The sequence below is a fragment of the Lissotriton helveticus genome, chromosome 11 (assembly GCF_964261635.1).
Source record: "Lissotriton helveticus chromosome 11, aLisHel1.1, whole genome shotgun sequence".
In the NCBI taxonomy this organism is placed as follows: domain Eukaryota; kingdom Metazoa; phylum Chordata; class Amphibia; order Caudata; family Salamandridae; genus Lissotriton; species Lissotriton helveticus.
In genome coordinates, this window is record NC_136072.1 from 652,428,185 (window position 1) to 652,442,504 (window position 14,320).

The 14,320-nt window shown below is 46.5% G+C and overlaps 1 protein-coding gene across 1 annotated transcript in view; it reads right to left on the minus strand.

The window, feature by feature from the left end:
- The window catches only part of SPHKAP (SPHK1 interactor, AKAP domain containing), a 974,320-nt gene that overhangs the window by 293,276 nt on the left and 666,724 nt on the right, over positions 1-14,320 (minus strand). The window contains exon 5 of the mRNA XM_078665525.1: positions 6,959-7,211. Coding sequence (XP_078521651.1) covers positions 6,959-7,211 — 253 coding nt within the window. The remainder of the gene's footprint in view (positions 1-6,958; positions 7,212-14,320) is intronic.

A 14,320-nucleotide genomic window follows, 5' to 3' on the forward strand; every position in this document is an offset into this window, starting at 1 on the left:
AGTCCCGCAGGGCTCCGCACTCAGCCCCACACTGTTCAATGTATACGTCCGCCCCCTGGCCTTGCTGGCTCGTGATCGCAACATCAAACTACAATCTTATGCGGACGACACACAGCTCATTTTCACATTCTCCAAAGACACAGAGGCTGACCAAGCGAAGTTCCAGGAAGACATCTTAGCCATATCAAACTGGCTAGCACAGAATTTTCTCCAGCTTAACGCTGCTAAAACGGAGATACTTCTGGTAGGGAAAGACACCCAGAAATGGGATGAACACTGGTGGCCGTCAACTTTGGGCATTCCTCCAGCTCCCAAAGAGGTTGTAAAAAATCTGGGCGTGATGTTGGACAACTCACTATCCATGGAAACCCACGTTAAGAAAGTGGCGGGCAACTGTTATGGTCGCCTACGCTCTCTGAGACCTATTCTTGGCTTCTTTGAGCCGTGTGTCCGTCAGATTATTATCCAGGCTCTAGTCTTATCCCAGCTAGACTACTGCAATGTTTTGATGCTGGGTTCTAATCAGGCAGTGATACATAGGTTACAGAGAGCTCAGAATGCTGCAGCTCGTATTCTGTTTGGACTGCCAAAAAGATGCCATATTTCACCTATTCTTCACCGGCTACATTGGCTACCTATCAAACAACGTATCCAGTTTAAGAGCCTATGTATCACCCATAAAATTTTGTATGACACTGGTCCAAAAACCCTGCAGGGACTCTGCTCCTTCTATGTCCCTACACGTGCCCTCAGATCGGCTGATCTATCTTTGGCACGCACGACCAAGATCCACAGATGTAGAGCTGGTGGTCGCGCTTTTAGGCACTTGGCGCCGAAACTGTGGAACTCGATACCACTCACGGTTCGGGCCACCTCTAACCACTTTCTGTTTCGTAAACAGATTAAAACTTGGCTGTTTTCCTCTATCTAATTTTCCTGTTGTGTTGTCTGGTTTCTAGGTCTGTCCGCAGCGCTGGGACGCCCCATTGCTGGGGTAGCCATGCGCTATACAAGCAGATTTAACATAACATAACATAACATAAATGGAAGAAGCTATAAGTTCACACGCGCTCCTCAAGGTTTCACAGAAAGTCCTAGTATTTACAGTCAAGCACTTAAAAGACAACTAGACAACATTCACATGCCAACTGACACTGCCCTGCTCCAGTATGTCGATGATCTACTGATCACAGCCCGTTCTGAACGTGCTTGCGAGCGAGCATCACTTACAGTCTTGTATTCCCTTGCCGAGATGGGGCACAAGGTGTCCCCTTCGAAGCTTCAATTCTGTGTACAGCAAGTGATCTACTTAGGCCACTTACTGTCCAAGTGGGGTAGGCAGTTGACACCAGACCGTATTCAGTTAATAGCGAGTCTTCCTCAGCCCAAGACACAGAAGGAGGTACGTGCTTTTATCGGCCTCACTTCTTACTGCAGACAATGGATTCCTCAGTATGCATTTCTAGCTAAACCACTGATACAGTTAACGACACAGGAGGCAGCCGTATCGACTGTCCTCCCTTGGACATCTGAACATACACTTAGTTTCAATGAGTTAAAGAAAGCTTTATGCCAAGCTCCAGTTCTAGCTACACCGAACTACAGTAAGCCTTTTACACTTTTCGTCACAGAACGTGAAGGTACAGCATTATCTGTTCTCACACAAGATCAAGCAGGACAATACAAGCCTTGTGCTTATTTTTCGAGCACATTAGATCCTGTAGCCCAGGCTCTGCCTGCGTGCCTCAAGTCAGTTGCAGCCACAGCACTAGCTATCAGACAAAGTGATTCCATAGTATTAGGACATTCCCTGACAGTACAAGTTCCACACTCCGTGGAAGTTCTTTTAAACCGAACACAAACTCAGCACTTGACAATTGCACGTTTAACAGGTTATGAATTGACACTGTTCCAGCCACACATAGAAATCAGACGCTGCAACGTTCTAAATCCTGCTACCCTGTTACCATCAGTTAATTCAAATCCTGCCACACACGACTGTGTGGAAGTAGTTAACGTTATGACAAAGCCAAGACAAGACCTGACAGATATTCCATTACCAGATCCTGACCTGACACTTTATGTGGATGGTTCATGTATGAGAACAAGTACAGGAGAACTAGTAGCCGCGTATGCAGTGACTACTGACACTGAAGTTATTGAAACACACCGTATCGACACCCTGTCTGCTCAAGCAGCAGAGCTAGTTGCTCTGACACAAGCCTGCATACACGCTAAGAACCTGAAAGTTAATGTTTACACAGATTCACGCTACGCATTTGGAGTTGTACACGACTTTGGAGTGCTCTGGCAGGAGAGAGGTTTCATGACTTCTCATGGAACCAAGATTCAGCATGGTCTCCTTATTCAAGCTCTGTTAGATGCCATACATTTACCGACATCTATTGCTATCATGAAGTGCAAGGCACATACGAAAGTTACAGACATTATTTCCCAAGGTAATGATCTAGCAGATCGCACAGCCAAGCTTACAGCACAGACTCCAGACACTCCAGTTAATCCGACACAGACACGTATTCCAAATCCGACTACATGTATGACAGTTAAGGACCCTACTCAAGATGTCATAGATATCCAGTTACATGCTACTCCCGATGAAATCAAGAAATGGTCCGAACAAGGAGGGGTCCAGACAGATCAGGGATGGGTAACGAAGGGAAAAGCCACATGGTTTCTCCCCGACTCTATGGTTCAAGTCATTATCAATACCGCACATAGTCCAGCACATTTAGGAGAAAAAGCTATGTTAGACAGTATCCAGAACATTTGGTTCAACAAGCATTTACGAGCTGCAGCCAAGCAGAAAGTCCGTACTTGTATGATATGTTGCCAGTTTAATCCAGGTAAAAGTGTCCCGGTGGAACAAGGTGGATTCCAGCCCCCTGACCACCCTTTTGAAGTCCTCCAGATGGATTATATTCAGATGGAGCGATGTCGAGGTTTCAAGTATGTCCTTGTAGTTGTATGCGCTTTGTCCAGGTGGACAGAAGCATATCCAGTTCCAGATTACACAGCCGCGACCACTGCCAAGCAGTTGGTTCGTGAGTTCTTCCCCCGTTATGGACTCCCTAGAGTCGTATATTCTGATAACGGCCAGCCATTCTCATCTGAGCTTATGAAACACATCTCCCTTTTGTTAGGGTACCAGTGGAAGTTCCATTGTGTACGCCATCCAGAAGCAGCTGGTCTCGTAGAGAGACATAATCAGACCCTGAAAATCCGTAATGCGAAAGTATGTAAAGAGAAAGGTGTGAACTGGCTAGTAGCTCTGCCAGTCGCTTTGTTTTATATGCGCATGGTCGCACATTCCAGATCAGGTCTGTCCCCGTATGAAGTCGTATTCGGCCGCCCCCCTAATATGTGGGGTACACCTAGACCCCGAAGTATTACAGATGTTTCAAGTAATATGCTGACAGATTACCTAGCTTCCTTGATGTCTGCCCTCAACTCTTGTCGTTCACAGGTTGCTGCCGCATTTCCAGACAATACCGAGGTGGCACCGCATGACATCGTTCCTGGATGCATGGTTCTTGTGAGGAACTTTGATCGTTCAAGTCCGCTGGAGCCTCGCTGGAAGGAACCCAGACAGGTCCTCCTGGCCACCCGTACTGCCGTCAAGCTGGAAGGCAGGAAAGGCTGGGTCCATTTGTCTCATGTGAAGAAGTTTTACGGACTAAAGCCTGTTTCTAAGAACATTCCCGAGGATTTGAAAGACTGCCAAAGTACTATTCTTAAGGACTGTCCCGCAAAAGACAATGATACAGATTCCTCCCTGTTAGAGAAAACTCCGCAACGGGAGTATAAGCTAAAACTAAGGTCTAGTAAAATAAGTCAGCCAGTTTGATTGTCTAAGTCCTCCCCTAGGTGAAACGGTTAGACCGGTTTCTGACATGTATAAAATAGACCCCCATAGTGAGAGAGTTAGTCAAAACTCAATCCGATGTATCGTTTTTCTAAGTTTCATATTGTTTCTCAGCCTCATGACTACCTGCACAAGTTATGCTTTTTATTTGTGTTTTCCAGTTTCTCATGTAAATAAGTCTTCTATTGTTACAGTAGAGCACACGTTTAGTGATCTGCCTCCTCATGAACTATCTTATCGTCTTGCTATGCGTAATAATTCCTTTATCCGCATGTTACATTATTCACACCAGACCAGCAATGCCACTAATTGTTGGGTGTGTGGTCGACTCCCCCCTTTCCAGACACCGAAGGGAGTTCTGCCACTCTTTCCTTATCCATTTTCACATAATGGTTCGTGTGGAGCATGGTCCACGTTAACGTCATCCTCAACAGATATGTCTTTTCTTAACAGTACATGTTTTCCTGACAAGCAAGGTCTTCCCCACAGAATAGGGTTAGATCTAGAAAATGAAGTTTATAATTTAGGTAATTATTCTTCGAATTTCATGATCCTGAATGTTCAGTCTGATACTACTCCAGACTTACCTGCTATTTCAGTACTACCAGTCAAAGGCGAATTATGTGTCAGAAATAATGGTTCCATACACGTAGGACATAGTGATTGTACTACTATTGTCAAGTATAGTGACAGTGGGAAATCTATTTTCAAAGCTTCACGTCATTCCTATTTTGTTTGTGGTCAGACCGCATATGTTCGTCTGCCCCTCGATTGGGAGGGAACCTGTTACATTACCTTCCTACTGCCACCAGTTTTTCTAGCCCCATCTGATTATCATAGAAACACACATCTAGTACATCTTAGACATAGAAGGGAGATCGAGTCCCCGATTGTCGATCCAACTGAAACTGCTCTAGAACAGTATACAGATTTCAATAAAGGTTTCTTCTTCTTTATAGGACCTGTCCAGAATAGTAAGTTAATCCGTAGGTTAACCAGAACCCTCGAAGCAGTAGTGAATGAGACTGCCTCTGCCCTAGGTAACTTAACTGAAGAGCAATCTGCTATGAGATTTGGCGTGCTCCAGAATCGTCTCGTCCTTGACGTCATACTGGCCGATAGGGGCGGGGCTTGTAGAGTCATCGGATCTAGTTGCTGCATTTTCATTCCTAATAACGCGCCGTCTGTTTATTCAGCTATAACCAGACTCCATAAAATTGCCCATATGTTACACCAAGATCCAGGCACCTGGACATGGTCCGGTTGGTTCTGGAATATAATTTCCGCCTGGGGATGGAAAGTATTGTCCTTTCTAGGTATTGCAGTAGCGATCGTATTCAGTTGCTGCCTCTGTATACAATGTGGCCCTGCAATTTGTGGCATTTGTGCTACCTCTTGTATTCCTAGTCCCAAGTCACGTTCTAAATCCCGTTCCAAGAAAATTCGAGACGAGCAAATGATACTGTATGAAATGATAGATGGTATCATGAATATTGATGTTTCCTGATGGAAACGTAGTGACAAGGAGGGAATGTGGAAAAGTAAATTTTGCCATGTTCTGTGTCCCTACGTGTTCCCCATCTTATGTTATGTGTGCATGATTAATATGCATATGTATTCCCCATGTTCGATTAAAGACGCACTTACAGTTGTGTCCATCTCCAGTAAGCCAGTTTCCAGTTCTCGTGAATACTACGAATATCAGGCCTATGTAAAGCTACGTTGCCACGTTTCTCAGTGTGCACGTTATTTCATTGTAAAGTCCCCGTTTCTAGGCCTCAAAAGGGCCTGGACACTAGATTCAGCTCCTGTCTCCTGAGCCCTCGCTGAGGAGCGATACAGCCCCCACCTGTATTCCTGACCCTTCACTTATTTCCTGCCTCACAGTGCCCGGTTCAGCCTGGCTCTGCCTACGAGTCTGCCAAGAGTATGTTATGATTCTAGTTATCAGTCCAGCCCTCCTTCTCTGCATTCCTAAGCTACTGAATCGCATCAATAGTTTCCGTCACAGTCTAGCCTTTACGTCTCCATGCAAGAGAAATACTGTATTTATGGTCATTTAATATTCTTCAACACGCACTCCATGTAGAATAATGCATGCACCAGTCTTAGAGTCTGTTAGCCTTTACCCCGATAACTTTTGGATTCTATCAACATGTTCCCTAAACATCAGATACTAGATAGTGGTAGGTACATGTTGCCCTGACTCTCCAGACTTCAGTCTCTGCTCCTAGCGCAGAAGTCATAGCCCCCAGCTTCTCCTAGTAACACGTCATTGCCAGTTTGCGCGCACCATTAGGTTAGAGGTCCCGGCTCCTTAGGTAGCCCCCTCCATGTTTCCGCCCCATTTATGACATATTCTGTTACGTTTACATCACATGTCTATGTATACGCCTCTTGTTACACCTACTTTCACCCTTATCTTTCGCGACTGCTATTGACCACACCCACTGCTCCGCCTACTGTATTCATTGTAATGCAACTGTTTTAGTATATATGCTTGTGCACTGTTATTAAATGTTACGCCGATCCGCCAGTCCAATCCTGCCCCCGTGCAGCGCTGCCATCCTATTCCTGTGCAGGTTGTCCTGTTCCTGTCCTTTATGCTGTATTAAACCTGCAAACTCCTACTACCTCGAATCTTGACTCTTATTTATTGAGCTATCTGTTATTGCTATGTCCAGTCAAACCTAGATCCGGTATTATTTATTTATATACCACAAAAATCCAAAATTAATTCAGGAGTCGAGGTGTGGTGTGTATTCTTGCATCTTATCGTTGGCAAATTGCATCAATCATGTTAATTTAGGAACACTTTATTAATAAATGATTTTGCTATACCTTTAGTTTCAAGTAGTAAAAAGGTTTGGCAATGTCATCTGTTTATCACTTACAATTGGTCATGTGGGCCCATTATCAAATAAAATCATCTAAAAGCAGAAAGGCAACAATATTCCAATAATGGTAGGAAAGCTGCAACCTTGTATCAAAGAGACCTACATTAACAAAAGGAGATCAAACTGGTTAAGAGTTATTTAATGTGCGGAGATATCAACGTTAGTAATCGATTCCTACCATCCTGAAGATCTTCTTCATTCTCGTCTTCAAGGTGCTCCGACGCCGTGAGAAAGTCCTCCTCTATGGAGGAAACCGAGCAGTTTGTGTCATCTTCAGGCTTTAAGACCTTAGCATCCAGGTGAAGCTGCCTCTCCTGCACAAACTCCAGACCAATCAGAAACTTGTTGATTTCAAAGATGACGGACTTGGAGCTGCTGGTTGTGCTGCTTCTTGCACACTGGACCAGGCAGACATCTGCCAGCCACGAGCACTGAAGGGAAAAAGGCACTATCTCAATGGAGCATTTTTTATAAGAAATGTTAAAAATAATTCACCAAAAAAGCAACACGTAGTTGTAGAAATTCAAAACAAACAAATGTATGGACTTACATTAAATTGCTCTTATATGTCAACTTAAAATGAAAATAATTTTAATTAGCCTTATCATTAGGAAAGGCAGCACACGGGTAAATTACCTCCCAGGTGAGCTGTTTGTCACATAATAACCTAAGGAGCAGAGGTAAGCAGGCTTTCGAAACAGTATATGAGGCACTGCTCGTCATATACAGTTGCAGTGGGAGCTTGCACTCTGACGTAATCATTCTCCTCTATCAAAGCAGAGGAAGAGCACCTCTACATTTATTGCAGATATGGTCTCGTATTAACCAGACGGATATCACATATTACAGCTACATTTAAAGCCTTCACCCTGTGGAACATATCACTTAGAGTGCCACAACAAAGCCAGTGGTTACACCTAAAATAGATACTTATATTCTCATAAGCTTTTCTGCATTTAAGAGCACACAGGGGCATATTACCAACAACTAGCGATAGTTATCGCTATGTTGGTTTAGCGGCGATATTTTTATCGACGAGCTGCGGCGATTTTTATCGCTTAGGAACCTTGCTATTATCAAGGTATATCTCCTAAGCGATAAAAATCGCCCGAAATGCATGAATATCGCTGAAAAGTCAGCGATATTCATGCATTACCGAGCTAATGCTCTTAGCCATGTTATCCACCTACCATTGGATAACATGGCTAAGAACTGTTCAGGGGCAGGTGTTAGCTTTTGGAGATATTCCAGCCGCGGGCCGTGGAGGGAGTTACGGTGGGGCAGGGAGGCGGGGAGGGGGAGGGGTAGGGTGGAGGGACCTAAACACTGGCATATGGATTATTGCAGGTAAGTACACTATTTAATTATTGAAACGAATTTCGTAGCATGCACTGCATCGCAAAATGCGATGATGTGCGCGCTACGAATTTCGTTTTAATAATTAAATAGTGTACCTACCTGCAATAATCCATATGCCAGTGTTTAGGTCCCTCCACCCTGCCCCTCCCCCTCCCCGCCTCCCTGCCCCACCATAACTCCCTCCACGGCCCGCGGCTGAGATATTCGCGCTTAGCGCGAATATCTCCAAAAGTTGGTAATAGGAGATAGCGATGTTAGCGACTGTTTCCAGTCGCTAACATCTTGGCACGGCCACTTTGCATGTCATTAGTGATAAATATCACTGACATGCAAAGCGGGGCCCAAGATGGTCGCTATCTCCTACTAGCTGTCGCTAACTGGTGTTAGCGACAGCTAGGTAATAGGGAGATAATTTTATCTCCGCTTTCTTGGCTTTTAAAGCCAAAAAAGCGGAGATAAACCCCCTTGATAATATGCCCCACAGTTAATTAGAGGTGATCAACAACGTAAACGTTGCCCATACATTCAGGCTAAGGTCAGAAACGTCTCCCTTTGGCAGGAGGAGGCGTTTCCCAGTGTTATCCAACTTCGCCTGAGCAATGTTTTATGCCACCCGGCCACCGATTTGCTGCAGCCTGAAGGCCTGCTAGGGAATAGTTGGACTTTCAGCTACAGCCAGTCAGCCACATTCGCTGCCATGCAGTAGTAGGGTGACCAGATTCAGAAAACCAAAAACCGGGCGAATCCACAAAAATAGAAGTAGGACTACCATTTTGCATCGACTAGAGAAAGGGTGGAGATGCACAAGGATTCATCACAAATATTTGTCTTTGATACTTTTGGAACATGTAAGAAAAAATAGGTTTATTTTTTTAAACGGGTTATAGCAGTAAAGATTGCAAACTTTTAATTTCAACTCAAAACAGTGCAAATAAGCTCTTTCATTCTCTCTCACAGCTAGAGCTAAGGGGAAAGCTTTGGCGTCGGCTGAGGCCCCTCTGAAATGCTGATTTGCGCATTGTGTGCCTCTTTACACCCTGTTGGGTGCTTCAATGAGACACTAAAGCACAGCAGGAGTGTCTTTAAATCGACTTTATAACAATTGACTTTTAAATCTGTGGTAATGTAATTGGAGAGAGCCACAGCCAATGTGTGCCTGCAATCTATTTTAAATCTAATGTGCATGTTCGCAGACCCCTCGCCCATAACGGAGAAATACATTAGTTTTAATTAACGCTGTCGGGACACCGGGACTGAACGTGAACACCCTGGACTATACGGGAAATCCTGGACTTCCGGTCACTCTTCCATGAAGGTATTATTGATTTCCCCTGATTCCTCTCACATGTTTAACTGCTGAGCCGCAGCAGGTAGACACTCGTTTAGCTGCCACTTGGGAGTTGCTCAAGACCCATCTCCACTGCCCATTCAGTGCACTATCATTCCCTGCCGCCGGAAGTGCTGTCCCCTCCGAATGAGCATTGTGGAGCTGTGGAGCACCAAGGAGGTGTACTGGAAGGAATTCCACGTTATTATGCAAAGCCCCTTTCACTTCTTCGATTAACAGACGAAGTTAAAAAACACAGTAACAGTGATCACCAAATTTGCCACCAACGTTCTCTTGGCAAACTGATATGACATTCCCATGATGCAACAGGTATTAACTCTTTAATATCAAACTCTGTGGGTCTGGTATATAGATATGTGGTCAACCACATTTCCTCTTTTACCACAGCACTTAAAAGAGGACAAGAGACTTTTTTGAGTATAAAGGCAAGTTTGCATAATGTTATCAGGCCCAACATTCACCTACTTACACATTTTTATTTTCTTTCAATTAATGTGTTAAAATATTCAGTAAGGGGAATCCCTCTATCTGCATACGTGCTTTGAAACAGTCAACAGAAGTAATTTATGAGATGTGGCATGCAACGCAAACACAAGGAGATGATGGACGGAGTGCTGAAACTTTTCAGACACTCACCCCCAGTCACAGATCTGGGTTGAATCCATCATCATTCTTAAGCTCACTTTGCCACCTGCGGCATGCAACAACATAGATTAGTGGCATGCCCATCTTTCAAAAAGATCGTTGGCTCTGAAAAATGCTCTGTTTTAAATTCTTTACGGGAAGCAATGCAGCTTAACTCTTTGTACCACATTTATTTTTTGGTCTTTTGTTTTATTTGTTTACTGAGTTCAACAACTTGAACAAACAAGCACCACAGAAGTACATCAAATTTCGTATATGGTTGGGGGGGGGCGTGGCTAACGGCATGCCGTGTTAGACGTGTGGTCCGGGAGTCCCGGCCGACGAGGACAAAATCCGACATTAAATACTGCCACGGATCACTACACCGCAAAGTAACGTGTGGCGGACAACACAGAAGCGAGTCCACGAGACAACGGGAGGTCATGGCGACTCCAGAGCCCCCAACTAGGAGTTTGTAGAAGCGGCCGGCGGACGACCCAGCGAACCATCATGGCGGACTCGCAGTGAGATCAGGGTCCGGGAGGTGGAGGAGGGCGCCGCGGGTCCAGTGCCACCGACCCAGCGACGGCTCAATCCTGCGGTGCTTGGACACCGGGGTACCGCACATAGCGTACCGATTACCCCAGGCTGTGTGGGATACCGGTGCCCGACCTCACACCACAAGATATTTCAAAAGGGGGTGGTGATGGACAGAGTATCTGAGTTAATCAGAACACTCCTACCCAGTCAACAGATCAGGGCTTGATCCATCACCGTTTTTTAGCTCACTGCACCATCCCAGTTCAGAACCTGGCTATATGCAAATTAGTCTGTCCCTGGCCCAGTGCATCATGGGAACAGGGCAGACCAAACTACCAAGCCAATTCTTCACTGGAAAGGAAACAAGCTTCCAGGGACCGGTTTCTGGCATTACAGCTGTCTTCGGCCCGGCTTGCTTGAATCCTGATGGTGCAGTGAGCAAGGGACTCATGTCTGAGCATACCCTTCCACACTTGTGGTGGCCAAAATATTTCAAAAGGGGGTGGTGATGGACAGAGTATCTGAGTTAATCAGAACACTCCTACCCAGTCAACAGATCAGGGCTTGATCCATCACCGTTTTTTAGCTCACTGTACCATCCCAGTTCAGAACCTGGCTATATGCAAATTAGTCTGTCCCTGGCCCAGTGCATCATGGGAACAGGGCAGACCAAACTACCAAGCCAATTCTTCACTGGAAAGGAAACAAGCTTCCGGGGACCGGTTTCTGGCATTACAGCCGTCTTCGGCCCGGCTTGCTTGAATCCTGATGGTGTAGTGAGCAAGGAACTCATGTCTGAGTATACCCATCCACACTTGTGGTGGCCAAAATATTTCAAAAGGGGGTGGTGATGGACAGAGTATCTGAGTTAATCAGAACACTCCTACCCAGTCAACAGATCAGGGCTTGATCCATCACCGTTTTTTAGCTCACTGCACCATCCCAGTTCAGAACCTGGCTATATGCAAATTAGTCTGTCCCTGGCCCAGTGCATCATGGGAACAGGGCAGACCAAACTACCAAACCAATTCTTCACTGGAAAGGAAACAAGCTTCCGGGGACCGGTTTCTGGCATTACAGCCGTCTTCGGCCCGGCTTGCTTGAATCCTGATGGTGCAGTGAGCAAGGGACTCATGTCTGAGCATACCCTTCCACACTTGTGGTGGCCAAAATATTTCAAAAGGGGGTGGTGATGGACAGAGTATCTGAGTTAATCAGAACACTCCTACCCAGTCAACAGATCAGGGCTTGATCCATCACCGTTTTTTAGCTCACTGCACCATCCCAGTTCAGAACCTGGCTATATGCAAATTAGTCTGTCCCTGGCCCAGTGCATCATGGGAACAGGGCAGACCAAACTACCAAGCCAATTCTTCACTGGAAAGGAAACAAGCTTCCGGGGACCGGTTTCTGGCATTACAGCCGTCTTCGGCCCGGCTTGCTTGAATCCTGATGGTGCAGTGAGCAAGGGACTCATGTCTGAGCATACCCTTCCACACTTGTGGTGGCCAAAATATTTCAAAAGGGGGTGGTGATGGACAGAGTATCTGAGTTAATCAGAACACTCCTACCCTGTCAACAGATCAGGGCTTGATCCATCACCGTTTTTTTAGCTCACTGCACCATCTCAGTTCAGAACCTGGCTATCTGCAAATTAGTCTGTCCCTGGCCCAGTGCATCATGGGAACAGGGCAGACCAAACTACCAAGCCAATTCTTCACTGGAAAGGAAAGGAAAGGTGCATTGGGTCAGGAACAGGCTAATTTGCATATAGCCAGGTTCTGAACTGGGATGGTGCAGTGAGCTAAAAAACGGTGATGGATCAAGCCCTGATCTCTTGACTGGGTATGAGTGATCTGCTTAATTCAGATACTCTCTCCATCACCACCCCCTTTGTAAATAATTTTGGCCACCACAAGCGTGGAAGGGTATGCTCGGATGCGAGTCCCTTGCTCACTGCACCATCAGGATTCAAGCAAGCCGGGCCGAAGACGGCTGTAATGCCAGAAACCGGTCCCCGGAAGCTTGTTTCCTTTCTAGTGAAGAATTGGCTTGGTAGTTTGGTCTGCCCTGTTCCCATGGTGCATTGGGTCAGGAACAGGCTAATTTGCATATAGCCAGGTCCTGAACTGGGATGGTGCAGTGAGCTAAAAAACGGTGATGGATCAAGCCCTGATCTCTTGACTGGGTATGAGTGATCTGCTTAATTCAGATACTCTCTACATCACCACCCCCTTTGTAAATAATTTTGGCCACCACAAGCGTGGAAGGGTATGCTCGGATGCGAGTCCCTTGCTCACTGCACCATCAGGATTCAAGCAAGCCGGGCCGAAGTCGGCTGTAATGCCAGAAACGGGTCCCCGGAAGCTTGTTTCCTTTCTAGTGAAGAATTGGCTTGGTAGTTTGGTCTGCCCTGTTCCCATGGTGCATTGGGTCAGGAACAGGCTAATTTGCATATAGCCAGGTTCTGAACTGGGATGGTGCAGTGAGCTAAAAAACGGTGATGGATCAAGCCCTGATCTCTTGACTGGGTATGAGTGATCTGCTTAATTCAGATACTCTCTCCATCACCACCCCCTTTGTAAATAATTTTGGCCACCACAAGCGTGGAAGGGTATGCTCGGATGCGAGTCCCTTGCTCACTGCACCATCAGGATTCAAGCAAGCCGGGCCGAAGACGGCTGTAATGCCAGAAACCGGTCCCCGGAAGCTTGTTTCCTTTCTAGTGAAGAATTGGCTTGGTAGTTTGGTCTGCCCTGTTCCCATGGTGCATTGGGTCAGGAACAGGCTAATTTGCATATAGCCAGGTTCTGAACTGGGATGGTGCAGTGAGCTAAAAAACAGTGATGGATCAAGCCCTGATCTCTTGACTGGGTATGAGTGATCTGCTTAATTCAGATACTCTCTCCATCACCACCCCCTTTGTAAATAATTTTGGCCACCACAAGCGTGGAAGGGTATGCTCGGATGCGAGTCCCTTGCTCACTGCACCATCAGGATTCAAGCAAGCCGGGCGGAAGACGGCTGTAATGCCAGAAACCGGTCCCCGGAAGCTTGTTTCCTTTCTAGTGAAGAATTGGCTTGGTAGTTTGGTCTGCCCTGTTCCCATGGTGCATTGGGTCAGGAACAGGCTAATTTGCATATAGCCAGGTTCTGAACTGGGATGGTGCAGTGAGCTAAAAAACGGTGATGGATCAAGCCCTGATCTCTTGACTGGGTATGAGTGATCTGCTTAATTCAGATACTCTCTCCATCACCACCCCCTTTGTAAATAATTTTGGCCCTCACACCACAAGATGGCGGACTGCCCAGGACAACGGGGCGGGCCGCTGTGAGAACTCCGGGGGCGCTGATCAGGTGCGTGACTCTGGGAGTCGACAAGCGGCCCGGCGGCAGCGGCTATTGCAGGGACTCCGACTTCACGGAGCAGCTTCCGCGACCCGCCAGAGACACACGCGGTAAGCAGGTGCACAAGCGCCTTCCTCCAACATGCCGGGGTGACTAGGAGGCCGCGGCGGGCGGAATACAGTGGTGGCACCCGGCGAGACAGCAAACTTCCACTGTGCATGGGACACTCAGTGAGGCTGCAGGGAGGGCAGTGGCCAAAGGTGTGGAGCCCCTGGCAATCCGGCGGTGACTTTACCAAGATGGCAGCCATAACACTCGGCC